The sequence below is a fragment of the Panthera tigris genome, chromosome D1 (assembly GCF_018350195.1).
Source record: "Panthera tigris isolate Pti1 chromosome D1, P.tigris_Pti1_mat1.1, whole genome shotgun sequence".
Classification (NCBI taxonomy): domain Eukaryota; kingdom Metazoa; phylum Chordata; class Mammalia; order Carnivora; family Felidae; genus Panthera; species Panthera tigris.
In genome coordinates this window covers 98,070,425-98,087,642 of record NC_056669.1, presented here as the reverse complement: position 1 = coordinate 98,087,642, position 17,218 = coordinate 98,070,425, and the positions used below count along the sequence as shown (strand labels likewise).

The following is a 17,218-nucleotide window of genomic DNA, read 5'->3' as shown; positions in this document are numbered from 1 at the left end:
CCAGTACCAAACTGTCTTGATTACAGGTTTGTAATACAGCTTAAAGTCCAGGATTGTGATGCCTTTGGTTTTCTTTTTCAAGATTGCTTTGGCTGTTTGGGGTCTTTTGTGGTTCCATCCAAATTTTAGGATTGTTTGTTCTAGCTCTGTGAAGAATGCTGTTATTTTGATAGGGATTGCTTGAAAGTTTTAAAAAGATTGTCATTAAAGAGTTTGAGAAGCATGGCTTCTCATAGTTCATTCTTTTTCATTGCCATATAATATTGCACTCAGTGAATATTCCACTATTATTCATTCTCTTTTTGATGAACCTGTGAAGTGTTTTCAACTTTTGGCTTTTATGAACAACATTGCTATGAATATCTTGTGTAGATCTTCTAGTGCAGGGGGCATCCATTTCTAGGGTATATATACCTAGGAATGAAGTAGAATACGTGCATCTTCAACTTAGGTAATGCCATACTACTTTACAAACTGCTGTACTACTTTATCTCCCACCATTGCTGCAGAATTGCTATTAAGGTTTGACTCATACTCCAAAGCACACTGCTATTGTTTCTCAGGGTTCTGGGGGTTTTGGAGAGAAGTCTTAATAAAAGTTCCATGTACTCTAATAAACTTAAGTCTTTGAGTATACAGCTTTCACTGGGATATTCCCTACTTTTTTATGGGAGGGAACAAGTTGTAAAGAGGCGTAGATTTTGAATTTTTAATGTGATCCAGTTCTGTTGTTTTAGGCAAATTATTTAAACTTTATGAGCCTAGTGTGTAAAACAGAGAGAATGTCTTTCTTTCATGTAGTTGTTCTTAGTACAAAGTGAGTCAACATGTTTAAAAAATACTTCACACAGTACCCAATTCATAGCAGACACCATCAAGGTATACATTAAACAAATATTTATTGAAGGTATATTTTATGTCAGACTGGGACTGGGGATGGAGAGATAAACAATATCCTTATACATTATATATAATCCTGAAAAATTGGAAACAAATGCCCACCGTCAAGATTGGTAATTTTGGTACATTTATAAAATGGTATGCTATACAACCTTTAAACATCATGTTCTCGGGGCACCTGGGTGGCTCAGTTGGTTGAGCGTCCGACTTTGGCTCAGGTCATGATCTCAGGGCTCGTGGGTTGGAACCCTGCGCCAGGCTCTGTGCTGACAGCTCAGAGCCTGGAGCCTGCTTTGGATTCTGTGTGTGTGTGTGTCTCTCTCTGTGCCTTTCCCCTTCTCCTGCTCTTTCTCAAAGATAAACATTAAAAAAAATTTTTTTTAAACATCATGTTCTCAAACATGGGAAAATGTTCGTGGCTATATGAGAAAAAGATTCCAAGAGGATTATACTTGTCTTTTTCATATAATTTATACATTGCATGTTTGTTGAAAAAACTCTGAAAGAATTCAAGAGGATATACATTTCAGTGCTCATCATGGTTAATAATTGGTGATAAAATTGTGGAGTTTTTTAAATGTTTATTTAGAGAGCACATGCATGCACAAGCAAGGGAGAGGCAGAGAAAGAGAAGGAGAGAATCCCAAGCAGGCTCTGCGGTGTCAGCACAGAGCCCAGCTCAGGGCTTGATTCTATGAAGCATGAGATCATGACCTGAGTCAAAATCAAGAGTCAGATGCTTAACTGAGCCACCCTGGTAAACGTAAAATTGTGTTTTATTTTTTTTATTAAAAACATTTTTTTAGTTTGTTTATTTTGAGAGAGACAGAGGTAGCATGAGTGGGGGAGGGGCAGAGAGAGAATGAGAGAGAGAATCCTAAGCAGGCTTTGCGCTGCTAGCACAAAACCCGCCTAGGCTTGAACTCATGAAACCGCGAGATCATGACCTGACCTGAAACCAAGGATCAGACGCTTAACCAACTGAGCCATTCAGGTGCCCCTAAAATTGTGTTTTAATACTTTTCTTCCTTATGTAGTTTCTGTACTTTCCAGATTTTCTACAGTTGACATATATTACTTTTATAATCAGAAAAAAAGTTGTTATCAGGGCACTTGGGTGGCTCAGTTGGTTTAGTGTCTGACTCTTGATTTCAGCTCAAGTCATGATCTCATGGTTTGTGGGATTGAGCCTCTGGTTGGGCACTGCTCTGACAGCGTGAAGCCTGCTTGGGATTCTCTCTCGCCCTCTCTCTGCCCCTCCCCCACATGCACATACACACATTCTCTCTAGAATAAAAAGAAAAAAAGGTGTTATCTAAATGAATAGCATAAAGCTTTTACAGGAATGTTGCATATAAACCTAACTAAAAAGGGATATAAAGTTTATAAAAATATAGTTCATTCAGGGATTTAATTTTTTTTAATGTTTATTTTTGAGAGAGAGAGAGAGACAGAGTGTAAGCAGGGCAGGGGCAGGAGAGACGGAGACACAGAATTGGAAGCAGCCTGCAGTCTCTGAGCTGTCAGTACAGAGCCTGACACAGAGCTCAAACTCGGGAGCCATGAGTTCATGACCTGAGACAAAGGCAGACACTTAACTGACTGAGCCACCCAGGCAACCCTAATTTTTACTACTTTATATAATCATATTGTCTAGAGTTATGTAGAGAGCTGGGTAACATTGAGATTTTTTCATAATGACTATTGTCTGAAAGAATTTTAGGTTAATAGTTATAAGTATGACTTTCTTTGAAACTCTTTTCTCGCATTTTAAAGGCCAAGTAGCTCTTCAGTTTTATTCTGGCTTTGTTATATATCTAGGAGTTTCCCATTTGGGAAAATATATAATCATTTGTGGTTTTTTTGTTTTTTTTTAAATTAAAAAAAAATTTTTTTTTTAACGTTTATTTATTTTTGAGACAGAGGGAGACAGAGCATGAATGGGGGAGGGTCAGAGAGAGGGAGACACAGAATCCGAAACAGGCTCCAGGCTCTGAGCTGTCAGCATAGAGCCCGATGCGGGGCTCAAACTCACAGACCGTAAGACCATGACCTGAGCCGAAGTCGGCCACTCAACCGACTGAGCCACCCAGGTGCCCCAATCATTTGTTTTTAAAACACATATCCATCCTTTCTAGATTCATTTAGATTTTTTTTTTTTAGTTTTGATTTAGTTTGTTTGCTTGTTTTAAGTAAGCTCTTTCCTCCTAGCGCCTGGGTGGCTCAGTCAGTTGACCATCCGAACCATGATCTCATGGTTCATGAGTTCGAGTGTAGCATTGGGCTCTGCACTGACAATGCAGAGCCTGCTTGGGATTCTCTTTTTCTGCCCCTCCCCCATTGTCTCTCTCTCAAATGAATAAACTTAAAAAAAAAAACAAACAAACAAACTCTACACCCAATGTGAGGCTTAAACTCATGACCCTGAGATCAGGAGTTGTGTGCTCTACCCACTGAACTAGCCAAGTGCCCATATGTAGGGTTTTTTTTTAATTTTTAAAAATCTTTTATTTATTTTTGAGAGAGAGAGTCTGTGAGCAGGAGAGGAACAGAGAGAGAGGGAGACAAAGAATCTGAAGCAGGCTTGAGACTCTGAGCTGTCAGCACAGAGCCCGACGTGGGGCTCCAACCCAAGAACCATGAGATCATGACCTGAGCCAAAGTCAGACACTTAACCAACTGAGCCACCCAGGCGCCTCTTTGTGTAGATTTTTTTTCTAGTAACTTTTTTCTTTCACTTTTTAAAGATTCTGTTAATGGAATTAAATGGACATTTGACCAAAAAATGAGCTTTTTTACTCTTATTGGTGCATGCATGATAAAATAATAGTCTCAGAAAAATCATTGTGTCTTACAAGACTGCTTGATTGTTAGATTTACTAGGTACTGATTTTTGTCTGACTAGGAATTACTCTTAATTCTGAGGAGAAACTGGAAGCACGATGGGAGATGACAGTGAGTGGATGAAACTGCCGGTTGATCAGAAATGTGAACACAAGGTAAGACTTTTCTAGAGCTCAGATTTTAGTGTCATTGGCTTGTTTTGTGAGCATTCCCACGTTACAGGATAGTATAGAGCTGCCTAATGATTACACAATACAACCGACAAACAACATGCTTTGGAGATTAGGCAGTTTCAGCAGGGTGATTTTTCATTTTTGAATTGTTACATCTTTAATTACAAATTACATATTACACGGAAGTAAAAACTAACACTTGGATACAAAGTGAGATAGACTTATAGTGGCCTGTTAGGAATTCTGGATGGCCTTGGAAGAATATTGCAAATATTAAACACTTATAAGAATGAGTTTATTAGCTAATTCTCTTTGAAAACTCTGAATTTCTTAAACTCCTTTTTTGTTTCTAATCATGGGGTCCTTTGTTCAAATTACTTGGTATAGGGTAGTCCTTCCCCGCCCCTCAACTTCTCCAATTAACAGTAGATAATAATCTCATTAAATTGTATTTTGTTTCAAAATACTTTTCTTTTAGCTCTGGAAAGCAAGGTTAAGTGGATATGAAGAAGCCCTGAAGATCTTCCAGAAAATAAAGGATGAAAAGAGCCCAGAATGGTCCAAATTTTTAGGACTGATCAAAAAATTTGTGACTGATTCCAATGCAGTGGTTCAGCTGAAAGGGTTAGAAGCTGCACTTGTGTATGTTGAAAATGCCCATGTAGCAGGAAAGTAAGTAGTTTTTCCAACTCTTCTGGTAAAAGCCCTCGTCTGGTACTATGTGGGTTAAGTTATGTATATTTGTGGGTCATTGTCCTTAGTTATTAGCACTTTTGGAAGATAATCATTTTCTTACTTCATAGCTCCTTGATACTTGTTTTCCATTCGGGTTTTATCTGCTCTGAGAAATCTAAATAGTACATGAGATCTCTAAAGAGGAGCAAATTAGAAGTCTTGAGTTTTTTATCTTAAGGTTTGATGAACAAGTGAATTTCCTTTTGAGCCTTTTGTAATGGGAATTACTTTAAACTAGAGAGAAAAATCTCAAGAAGCTTGTAGAAGAAACTGGAAGGTGTTAGGAAAGGAATTACCAGAATTTCACTGAAAACATTTGGGCATTACAAAAATTTCTTTATACAAATCTTCCCGGCTAGGTGATCTTAGAAACACACCTTTCTTTCTGTGGTCATTAGGCATTTTTCTCTTTTCGGAGAGGTGGTGCTAACTAAACTTCCATGACTCCTGGCCCATTTGACTTGAGTTGTAGATGATAGAGGTTTCTGATCACCCACTCTCTCATACCTCATAGACCTGGTTTTCTAATGGTATCTCGATGTCATTGAAAGGAGCCCTCCGTACAAGAAAAAGGAGGGGGAACCCTCTACTTAAGTGCACAAGAAATATATACTTGACTTCAAAGATGATACACCATCGATCTGACAGTTTTGTTACCAGCATCACTGTGTTTCCCTTGCCATTAGTGGGACCATTCCTTTTTTTTTACTTTATTTTTGATTTCCAGTGGTCTAGGTTTTATTTAATTTAGAAGAGACACACAGCAGTTAAGTTACTATAAAGTCTTGCCAAGGAGTTAGGAGCAGCCTTTTGTTTAAAGGTACATATCCATTCCCTCCGTGAAGAAATTCTCTTGTTCTAAGAAATGTTTAAAATGACCTTTTAAAAATTTTTCAAAAAAGCAACAACTCTGTAATCCTATTTTTGTGAAATATATCTGTATATATATATTCTCTATCTGTCTGTCTGTCTCTCTGTCTATCTATTTTCTATGCATATAGAGAGAGAGATCTGGAAGGATGGATACCAAATAGCTGAAAGTAGTTTTCTCTGGGTAATGGGATTTCAAGGGATTTTTGCTTTCTTGTTCGACTTTCCCTATATTTATAAAACAGAAACTATGGTTCTGTGTCATTGCCTGGTGTGATACATCTTAAACTTTTATGATTTGCATTAAGTTTATCTTTCATGTTCTTAAACATAAATTTAAAAATTAGAAACTCATTTACTTTGTTTCTAAACATCTTAAAAAGTATTTGTCATTGCCCCCCGCCCCCATGATCTTTTCCAGCTCTTTCTACTGAAGTGTGTTTTTGTGTGTGTGATGGTGGGGGTGTTTTGTATTCTGTATTACAGAACCACAGGAGAAGTTGTGTCAGGTGTTGTAAGTAAAGTGTTCAACCAGCCCAAAGCCAAAGCCAAGGAGCTAGGCATTGAGATTTGTCTGATGTACATAGAGATTGAGAAAGGAGAGGCTGTGCAAGAAGAGCTCCTAAAAGGCCTGGACAACAAGAACCCCAAGATTGTAGTGGCCTGCATAGAGACACTGAGGAAAGCCTTAAGGTAAGATGTTTTGCTTTGGTTCTGTTAACTAGAATATCTCAATTGCGTTTGAGTTCCTGGCTTAAATGGAAATGAAAACTGCTGGACTTGACTTGGCATGCCACACCAGCCAGGAAAATTGACCCGGGAAAGCTAAAGTCATTCCTCAAGTGTGGTGCTTTCTATTCAGTAGATTTAGCCTTCAAGTGGTGTTGCATAGTCATTTTATCTAAATCCCCTTCTAATGAAGATGAACAGGGAATGTTTCTGACCTGTTCTCCAATTATGAATTGGCCTTTTTGAGGAAAAACTCCTTAGAATGTTTAAGCAGCTCTTCTTTTGTTATCCCCAAGCATATATTTATGTACTTTGGAATATTGGCTAAAGACAGTTTATTAGCCAAAGCAAACCTTTGTTCAGATGCCTTTTTAGTAAAGTAGAAGGAAATGCTATGTGCCTTTAAACAGAAGCACAGCAATAACAAATAGAAAATAACTTTTACCCTTATGTAATAAGTTATTTTCAACACTAGAATGAAGTTTTTCATGAATGAGATCTCTTTCAGGAACAAGTGTCTATAATCTGCTATGGAAATCTGAACACTAGTTTGTTCTGATTTGGCAATCCTTCCAATCTGACATCCTGTCTCCAATGCTGTCCACATGAGAAGCTTTAGAAAGTTCAGTTATAGTGAAATCCTGAATGTGTGACCTATGGGAGTAAAGATCATCCCAAGTTAGCTCACTTGTGATTTTGTGTATGACCTACTTCTTGGAGAAAATGCTTCTTTTGGTGTTTATCTTACATGGAAATATCAAAATTCTTAAATTTTGTTAAATGATCCTCAATTTAAAAGTCTTAAATTTTATGTTGTCTTTCACTTGGTTCATAATGTTCTTTTGTAAAGTTAGACTTTCACTTAGATTTTTGTGTGATAAATTTTTCCTCATTTCAAGCCTAGTATAGTGTATAGTAGGTATGTTTTTATGACTAATAAATAGTGTGCTCATTTTTATCATTTTAGAAATTTAGTGAATTGACTTGGTTATCAAAACTGCGCTTATCTCAGTAAATATGTTGTGGTCCTTAGTAATGGATCTCTTAATAAAGATATATATTGTGCTATAATCTACCTGATATATATTGTGCTATAATCTACCTTTAACCAAAAGATTCTAATCGAAAATGCTGTAAATTCTGGTTATTTTACTTTTAAACTGACTGGCAGAATAAGTGTAGAAAAAGAGCAAGTTAGGTATATCTTCTTATGTTTTCCTTACAGATGTAGCTTAGTTCCATCCCTGTGTAGTTCTTTATTTGTCTTAATGCATCTCAGAATCTATATAGTAAAATTAGATAGCTCTCTGGGACCTTAAAAAGGCCAAACTGTTCAATCCTGGGTTTTGTTTTGTTGTTGTTGTTGTTGTTTTTAATGTTTATTCATTCCTGAGAGTGAGAGAGACAGCGTGAACAAAGGAGGGAGAGCAGAGAGAGAGGGAGACACAGAATCTGAAACAGGCTCCAGGCTCTGCTCTGTCAGCACAGAGCCCCATGCAAAGTTTGAACCCACAAACTGCGAGATCATGACCCAAGCCAAAGTCAGACGCTCAACCCACTGAGGCACCCAGGCGCCCCACCCTAGCTGGTTTTCTGTAGTAATATATTTAGTATCAAGGTTAGGTTTTGTTTGTTAAGGTATCTGTTTTCCATGTAGACCTCTTCCATAGGCTTTTCTTACATATTTCAGTAGGCCAGGAGAGTGAAACAAAAAAAAATTCAGATGAAACCATAGTAATGTAAAGGAAGACTCAGAGATCCCAAATGTTAGGTTCTTCAGGCATGGTGATGATTATTTCATAACCCTAAGTTCTTATTTTTCCTTTAGTCTTAAAGGTTAGCTGAAGTTAAATGTTCTTTTCTATTAAAATAAAGGGGATTTTAAAGGAAATCTTGGAGATCTAGTTTATTTTCATGTTATATCTATATTTAAACTATTTACATAACCGTGCTGTGGTTGATATACCAGGTTATTTACATAATCTCTTTAAATATAATTTCTGAAGTAGAGTATTTGCCATCTTCTCCAACCTGTTGGAATATGTCAGTAGCTATACTGAAAATTTTTGTTGCATTTGTGTATAGAAGATAAAATAAACAATAGATAAATAAGTTGATCCTTAAACAACACAGGGGCTAGGGGTGCTAACCCCATGCAGTCAAAAATCTGTGTATAACTTTTGACTCCCCCAAAACTTAACTACTAATAGCTTACTGTTGACTGGAAGCCTTACCAGTAACATAAACAGTCAATTAACATATATTTTGTATGTTATCTGTATTATATACTGTATTTTTAAAATGAAGTAAGCTAGAGAAAAGAAGATTTTTTAAGAAACTCATAAGGAAGAGAAAATACATTTACAATATTGTACTATAAAAATTCCATGTATGAGTGGAGCCGCACAATTCAAACCTGTGTTCAAGGTTCAACTGTATATGAGTTCTACTATAGAATGTCAGTGTTCTTTCATAACTAAATCCCTCTTGCTCCAGAATTTGCTATGCAGAAATGTTAGCAATGACTCAGAAAGCTAAATTTGGCCAGTTAGGAACTTAAAAATATAAAATGTGACAGATATATAAGGTTAAATGTGCTACCTTTTTAAAAGAAGTCAGAATGCAGCTTTTCTGCATGAAAAACTAAGCAAAGAGAGATTTAGGTTGCCTGGAGTTACAGGGTGATAGCTTCGAAGTCAGGAGTGAAATACGCTGCCAGGATTAGTAAGCTGTCAATTTTGAGTGAACTACCTTAATCATAAGAACTATTAAAAATTTATCGAAAGTAGATTTCACTCATCTAAATGTGTATAAAGTGATTTGTTTATGTTTTTAAGCTTTTATATGTATACACATATATATTTAAGATATTACACATTTGGTCCTTATAGATGTGAATTATCCCCAGTATGGTTACCTAGAAGGTTAGTTTAAAAAATTTTATATTATTCTGGACCCTAGACATTACATAATACTCTTGGAAGAGTGACATCTAAACATAGATATGGCAAGGGAAACAAAAGCAAAAATGAACTGTTGGGCCCTCATCAAGATAAAATATTTCCGCACAGCGAAGGAAACAATCAACAAAACTGAAAGGCAACTGAGGGAATGGGACAAGATATTTGCAAATGACATAGCAGATAAAGGGTTAGTATCCAAAATCCATAAAGAACTTATTGAATTCAACACCCAGAAAACAAATAATCCAGTGAAGAAATGGGCAAAAGACATGAATAGACACTCTTCCAGAGAAGACATCCAGATGGCTAACAGACACATGAAAAGATGCTCAACATCACTCATCATCAGGGAAATACAAATCAAAACCATAATGAGATATCACCTCATACCTGTCAGAATGGCTAAAATTAACAACTCAGCCAACAACAGATGTTGGCGAGGATGCAGAGAAAGAGGATCTCTTTTGCACTGCTGGTGGGAATGCAAACTGGTGCAGCTACTGTGGAAAACAGTATGGAGGTTCCTCAGAAAATTAAAAATAGAACTACCCTACGAGCCAGCAATTGCACTACTAGGTATTTATCCAAAGGATACAAAAATGCTGATTTGAAAGGGCACATGCACCCCAATGTTTACAGCAACACTATCAACAATAGCCAAAGTATGGGAAGAACCCAAATGTCCATCAACTGACAAATGGATAAAGAAGATGTGGTGTGTGTGTGTGTACATGTGTGTGTGTGTGTGTGTGTGTGTGTACACACACTCACACAATGAAATATTACTTGGCGATGAAAAAGAATGAAATCTTGCTGTTTGCAACAACGTGGGTGGCACTAGAATGTATTATGCTAAGTGAAATTAGAGAAAGATAAATATATGATTTCACTCATATGTGGAATTTAAGAAATAAAACAGATGAACATAGGGGAAGGGAAGGAAAAATAAGATAAAAATAGGAGGCAGACCATAAAAGACTCTTAAATACAGAGGACAAACAGGGTTGCTGGCGGGGTGCTGAGTGGGGGGATGGGCGATGGGAGTTAAAGAGGGCACTTGTTGGGATGAGCACTGGGTGTTAAGTGTAAGTGATGAATCACTAAATTCTACCCCTAAAACATTATACTGTATTTTAACTAACTTGGATTCAAATTAAAAAACAAAAACAAAAAACAAATGGGGGAGGCTGGGTGGCTCAGTCGGTTAAGCATCTGTCTTCGGCTCAGGTCACGATCTTACAGTTTGTGGGTTCAAGCCCCTCATTGGACTCTGTGCTGACAGCTCAGAGCCTGGAGTCTGCTTCAGATTCTGTGTCTCCTCTCTGCCCTACCCTGCTCTCACTCTGTCTCTTTCTCAAAAATAAATAAATATTTTTAAAAATTAAAAAAAATACATGGTTATGAGGTTCCTTTTTCTTCTCTTTTTTTTTTTTTTTTTCTTGGCCATTTTAAAATATCTCAGCCTGTGTAACTCTGTTAATATATAATAAGTACAGGGGCGCCTGGGTGGCTCAGTCGGTTAAGGGTACGACTTCAGCTCAGGTCATGATCTCGCGGTCCGTGAGTTCGAGCCTCGCGTCGGGCTCTGTGCTGACAGCTCAGAGCCTGGAGCCTGCTTCAGATTCTGTGTCTCCCTCTCTCTCTGACCCTCCCCTGTTCATGCTCTGTCTCTCTCTGTCTCAAAAATAAATAAATATTAAAAAAAAAAAATTAAAAAAATAAAAAATATATATATAATAAGTACAAAACTGTGTTTGAGAAGTGCATGGGTGGTTCAGTCAGTTAAGCGTCTGACTCTTGATTTTTGCTCAGATCGTGATCCCACGATTTTGAGTTTGATCCTCACATTGGGCTCTATGCTAGCAGTGCAGAGCCTGCTTAGGATTCTCTCTCCCTCTCTCTGTCTCTCTCCTGCCTGCTTGAGATTCTCTCTCTGCCCCTCCCTCGCTTGCACTCTCTCTCAAAGTGAATAAACATCAAAAAAAAAAAAAGTATAAATAGCTCTTTATAATTTAAGTATAATGGCAAAAAAAAATTAGAAAAAAATGAAACGTCTATACAAAAGAAAATACTACCCAAGTAGATTGCAGGCTGACAAGTTTTTTTTTTACAATTTTTACATCTAGTGAATTTGGTTCCAAAATCATCTTGCTTAAGCCAATTATCAAAGTGTTGCCAAAACTCTTTGAGTCTCGAGAAAAGGCTGTTCGAGATGAAGCAAAACTAATTGCTGTGGAGATTTACAGATGGATTCGGGACGCTCTGAGACCCCCATTACAAAATATAAACTCTGTCCAGGTGAGACACAAAAAAATTTTTTTGGTTGTATTTGCATAAGGTTAATATGAAGATATTTCCTTCCTGTTGCTGATATTCTGTCCTTACAAATAATTATTTTTTCATTTTTAATTTTGAAATCCTTTTTTTTTTTCTCTCAGTTAACTGTTTCTGATGTTATTTTGTCTTCTCAAGTTAAATACCATGCATTCAGTGATTCTAGTATGTCAGTGTTGAGTCTATAGCAGTTTAAAAGATCCCTTTATCATGCTGTTGGGTAGCAGGACTTAATATCTATTTGGACAAAATGCATTTTATCTGTTTTTTGGACAAAATGCATTTTATCTGTTTTTTATTACAGTTAGTTTTAGAGACATTATCTAATACAAGTATATCTGAATTCATGAACTAATGAGTGTTCTAAAAAGTAGATTTTTTTCTAAGTGCTTAGTCCTACATCTTAGGTAGTAAATATGTCAGTTTGACTTATGTCAAACACGTATTTGGTATATACCAAATATATACACTTTAAATGTATATCGTTTCTTGTTTGCCTTGTTAGAACTACATAAATAAGAAATTGGGTTCTGATGTTAGTAAATGTTCTGTAATGGTGAGGATGTAGGCATATTTTAAAAATATTTTATGATATTTGTAGTTGAAAGAACTAGAAGAAGAATGGGTCAAATTGCCAACAGGTGCTCCTAAACCAAGTCGATTTCTGCGTTCCCAGCAAGAACTAGAAGCGAAATTGGAACAGCAACAGTCTGCTGGTGGCGATGCTGAGGGAGGTAAGCCAGTTTTTAAAACACCGGTTTCTCTGAAAATAAGAACAGGCCCTACCCCAAGAACATAGGCACGTTTTGTAGGACTGCCATTTAATACAATAGAAGTTGTTTATAGCATTAACAACGGATTCTGTCTATACAGCGATTTCATTAGGTTGTGAAAGGAGTGATAACTTTTTGGTAAGTAGAAACATTCCATCTGTTTTTAAGGTTTGTTTTGTTTTTCTTCTGGAAGGTGGTGATGATGGTGATGAGGTGCCACAGATAGATGCTTATGAGCTATTGGAGGCAGTAGAAATTCTTTCCAAACTTCCCAAAGATTTTTATGATAAAATTGTAAGTAACGGTAACCTTCTTTCATTTATTTCATGTTAAACAGTTACTAGATTATAATTAGAGTGTTCTATGGAGCCCTTGCCCGGTATGCCCCCTTCCACCTAGTATCTTCCCTAGGAGAATGAATCAGTTGCTTCTTTGTTCCCATACTACTTTGTATATATACCTACTGTAGCACTTTCTTTTACTTGTCTTGCCAAAAACCAGAACATTATTTTTGACTTCTCATTTTTCCTCATTGTCTTCCTGGTTTTACCTTTAAATATCTCTCAAATTCATCTCCTTTTCTCCATCCCACTGCCAGTAATTTACCCCAGAGTTCCTTGACCTTGGTACTGTTGACATTTTTTGCCAGATAATTCTTGGTTTTGGGGGGCCGTCCTCTGTATTGTGGGGTGTTTGGCAGCATCTCTGGCAGTTACCCACCTAATATCAATAATACCATTACTCAAGTCAATCACAATGTCTCCAGACTTTACTAAATGTACCCCAAGAGACACAATTACTCCCAACCGAGAGTCTTATCCCAACCACCACCACCATCTCTTGCCCCACGTGCTGCAGTAGTCTTCTTATAAGACTAACTGTCTCTGCTCTTGCCTCCTTCCATCATATTTTCCAATGTAATCAAAGCTGTCATTTTTGAAAATAAAAATCTTCCCATATCATTGCTTCACTAATGTCTGAAATCATCCTATGGCAATTGAGGCAAACTATGACACGTTTGAGGCCCCTGCTTATCTTCCAGCCACTTCTCTAGTTACTGTCTAATTATTGTGCTCCCATCATACTGAAGTCCTCCCGGTATCAGATATGCCACACTTTCCCCACTAAACTCTGGACCTTAATATATGCTGTTCTTTCTGCCTATAGCATTCTCTCCGATTCACCCCATGATACTTCTTGATCCTCTAGGTCTTACCTTAAGAATCACTTTTTAGGGGAGATTCTACCTGTTAGCCTAAAGTAGATTAAATCCTCTTGCTGTAACACCAAAGCAGCTTGTACTTCTCTTTTCATAGTGGTCCTGACCTAGGATTTATTTATTTATTGAAGACCTTCCTAGCTCTGCCATCAGCTCCTTCAGTCCCCCATTAACTTCTGATTAACAAATATTTGGTAAATTGAATTCCACTGTAATCTCCTCCAGGGTGACAAGTTTGTCATCTTCTTTATATCCCCAGTTCTTTCAAATAGTGGGTATTCAAAATTATTGAATGATTAATTGATCTCTAGTGAAGTATTTTCTGCTTTATGGTTATCAAACAAAAGGATTAGCATTGTAGCACCAATGTATAAAACTGATCTCCAATATTAGAACAATTTTGGCTGTTGGTTGTATGATGGTCTTTTTCTAATCTTTTTAATGTTGTTAGTATGGACATTCCTTTCACCTGTGAGATATGCTAGAAATGCTTTCTAGCAGTGTTTTCTGTTTAATACTTGTTTACTAACATTTGCCTAGAAAATGAGAAGGAAAAGTCTGTGGTATCCCATTCTTTTACTTGTAGAACTTTTAGGGTTATGAAATGTTATGAAAATACTTATTATGTATGAACAAAATTTTATATGTATATATGAGCAAATCATTCTGATTTGCCGCACAATTTTGCAATTTTAACCAGCTTTAGAAAAAAATTTCTGAAAACAAAAAATAATTATGTATCTTTGAATTAGGAGCATGCAAGAAATAGACTTTTATTTTCTTATTTTGCCTTATTTTCTGTTCTATAAGTGACTCATACTGTGTCTTGCAGGAGGCAAAAAAATGGCAAGAGAGAAAAGAAGCCCTGGAGGCTGTAGAAGTACTAGTGAAAAACCCCAAACTGGAAGCAGGCGATTATGCAGATTTAGTAAAAGCATTAAAGAAGGTAAACATGAAAAGTGTCAACATTGGTACATTGGTATCTCAACAACAGACCAGGCCTTTGAATTTCTCATCATCTGTCGTTGTTTTTATCACAACTACATTGCCATTTAAGGAACACTATTGATGGTTTTCTAATTATAGGCATACCCTTTTTTTTTTTTTTTAATTATGATTTTTTTTTTGAGAGAGAGACAGAGCATGGGCGGGGCAGGGGCGGAAAGAGAGAGGGAGACACAGAATCCAAAGCAGGCTCCAGGCTCTGAGCTGTCAGCACAGAGCCCGATGCGGGGCTCAAACCCACAAACCATGAGATCATGACCTGAGCCAAAGTCAGACGCTTAACTGACTAAGCCACCCCAGGTGCCCCAGGCATGCCCTTTTAAAGGATTGTTTAAAGTGATTGTCCTATGTTAGTGTGGAGGGATTGTGTCCTATGTTAGTGTGGAGGGATTGGTTTTTATTCTTTGTTTATTATCATTTACTCTAAGTATGCTGTCTGATAGCATATACAGACCTCAAGAAAAAGAGGGTCTTGCTAATATAGAACCAAATATTCCAGTTTTATAATTCCATAGGATGAACTATTTATTTATTTATTTTTTAATGTTTATTTATTTTTGAGACACAGAGAGACAGAGCATGATCAGGGGAGGGGCAGAGAGAGAGGGAGACACAGAGTCTGAAGCAGGCTCTAGGCTCTGAGCTGTCAGCATAGAGCCAGACTTGGGGCTTGAACTCACAGACTGTGAGATCATGACCTGAGCCGAAGTCGGATGCTTAACCAACTGAGCCACCCAGGCGCCGCTATTATTTTTTTAATTTATTTTTTTAATGTTTATTTACTTTTGAGAGAGAGAGAGAGAGAGAGAGAGAGAGTGAGAGTGCAAGTGGGGGAGGGGCAGAGAGAGAGGGAGATACATAATTTGAAGCAGGCTCCAGGCTTCGAGCTGTGAGCACAGATCCCAACGCAGGGCTCAAACTTACGAACCATGAGATCATGACCTGAGCCAAAGTCCGATGCTTAAGTGACTGAGCCACCCAGGCCCCCCTGTAGGATGAACTATTTAAATTGGCTCTATTTAATGGGACGAATACTAAATATGAGGCATATTTTTCCATTAGATAGCTAATGATGCCACCTTGTATATCTGCGTGCAAAGTAAAGGATGTAGGGAAATGTGGTCATTATAAAGCAGGCAAGTGCTAAATAAGAAAGAAATGTTTTTAACGTTTATTTATTTTTGAGACAGAGAGAGACAGAGCATGAATGGGGGAGGGTCAGAGAGAGAGGAAGACACAGAATCTGAAACAGGCTCTAGGCTCTGAGCAGTCAGCACAGAGCCTGACGCGGGGCTTGAACTCACAGACCGTGAGATCATGACCTGAGCCAAAGTCGGACGCTTAACCGACTGAGCCACCCAGGCGCCCCGAGAAAGAAATGTTTTTAGAAAACACTTTGGTGTTTTGGTTTGGTGTTGCTTAGGTTTAACCAAGTTGAATGCTGTTGGTGGATAAATTTATATGTAGTGGCTTTCCATAAAATCTGAAAATATAGATCAAACACTGTGGACATAGGTATAGAGCTTAAGAACAAACTCTGTGAAGACATGTTCTTAAATATAGAAAACTTTGTTTCATTTGCTTCTTCAGCCTGAAATTACAAAGGATTAGAATGGTGAGAGAGGAGGTTAATTTTTAATTATATGCACATGTAAGTATAGTTATTGTTATTATTCGTGGTACTTATGTTCTGTAAAGTCACCAAAACACTGAATAGCAAATACCAAACCATTGCTCCTAAGGGAACACAGGGCACAGGGCTAGGGTCCTGTGACTCTTTGGTCTCAACATTTCATCAACCAGTCAATACATAACTTATTTTATTCTGTTTGAAGATGTCTCATTTAATATATATTATTGATGCATTAACGGTGAACTCAGGACCAGCAGCACTATAACTCATGCCTTGCATAAAGCTTATTTAACACACATAATTTCTGTGTGACACATATCACGGCCTTTTTGTGCTTAGGAGCACTAGACAGCACTTCACTGCCCTTGGGGGCCATTTTAAATAGTGAAAGCAGCAGCGAAAATCACAAAAATGGAAAAAAAAAAGAAAAAGAAATGTGGCACTAAACAGACCATGAAAAAGATACTGTTTACAGTATGAGAGCTGAAAGAAGTCAGAGTGTTGCTTTGTTCATTCTCAGCTGGGAATGTGCACACCAGGCAACTCAGATTTTCCACAGCTCTTTGCTTGTCTGAATGACCAGGAGAGTGCTGCGAGAATTGATTTTGGGGGTTATAAATAAACGTTAACGAGTAGGTGAATTCGCAAATATGAAGCCCGTGAATAATGAGAACGGACTATGTTTTCTCACTCTCAGCCTCCCACACTTTCTTCCAAGTGAGATTTGGAGGCAGAGATATGATTTGTCACAATCTTTTAGTCTTCCATCTTCCAATCCTGAAGAACCCAGACCCAGGCAAGATTAGTGAGAAGGGAGTTGCCCAGGGGGAAAAGATTTCACCAACCTGGAGCTTGGGAGGAAAAAGGAGGGGTAAAAAGGCACTAAGAGAAGGAAATAAATTCTAATGGCCTTGAGAACTTCAGATTCTCTGTGAATTCCAGCGTATAATTTTTATCAGGAATCTTAGTACTTGGCCCTGAATTCTCAATGCCTCAGATAAAAGCTCTTATTTTTTCTTATCTAATGGTACAAATATTAG

At 37.5% G+C, this 17,218-nt stretch overlaps 1 protein-coding gene across 5 annotated transcripts in view; it reads left to right on the top strand.

Annotated features, from left to right (window-relative positions):
- Positions 1–17,218, top strand: part of CKAP5 (cytoskeleton associated protein 5) — a 112,995-nt gene that overhangs the window by 36,977 nt on the left and 58,800 nt on the right. For all 5 annotated transcript variants that reach the window (XM_007082125.3, XM_042957780.1, XM_015537545.2 and 2 more), the window contains exons 2-8: positions 3,806–3,899; positions 4,396–4,589; positions 6,009–6,215; positions 11,341–11,512; positions 12,150–12,282; positions 12,515–12,615; positions 14,373–14,486. In XM_007082125.3, coding sequence (XP_007082187.1) covers positions 3,843–3,899; positions 4,396–4,589; positions 6,009–6,215; positions 11,341–11,512; positions 12,150–12,282; positions 12,515–12,615; positions 14,373–14,486 — 978 coding nt within the window. In that variant the 5' untranslated portion in view covers positions 3,806–3,842. The remainder of the gene's footprint in view (positions 1–3,805; positions 3,900–4,395; positions 4,590–6,008; positions 6,216–11,340; positions 11,513–12,149; positions 12,283–12,514; positions 12,616–14,372; positions 14,487–17,218) is intronic.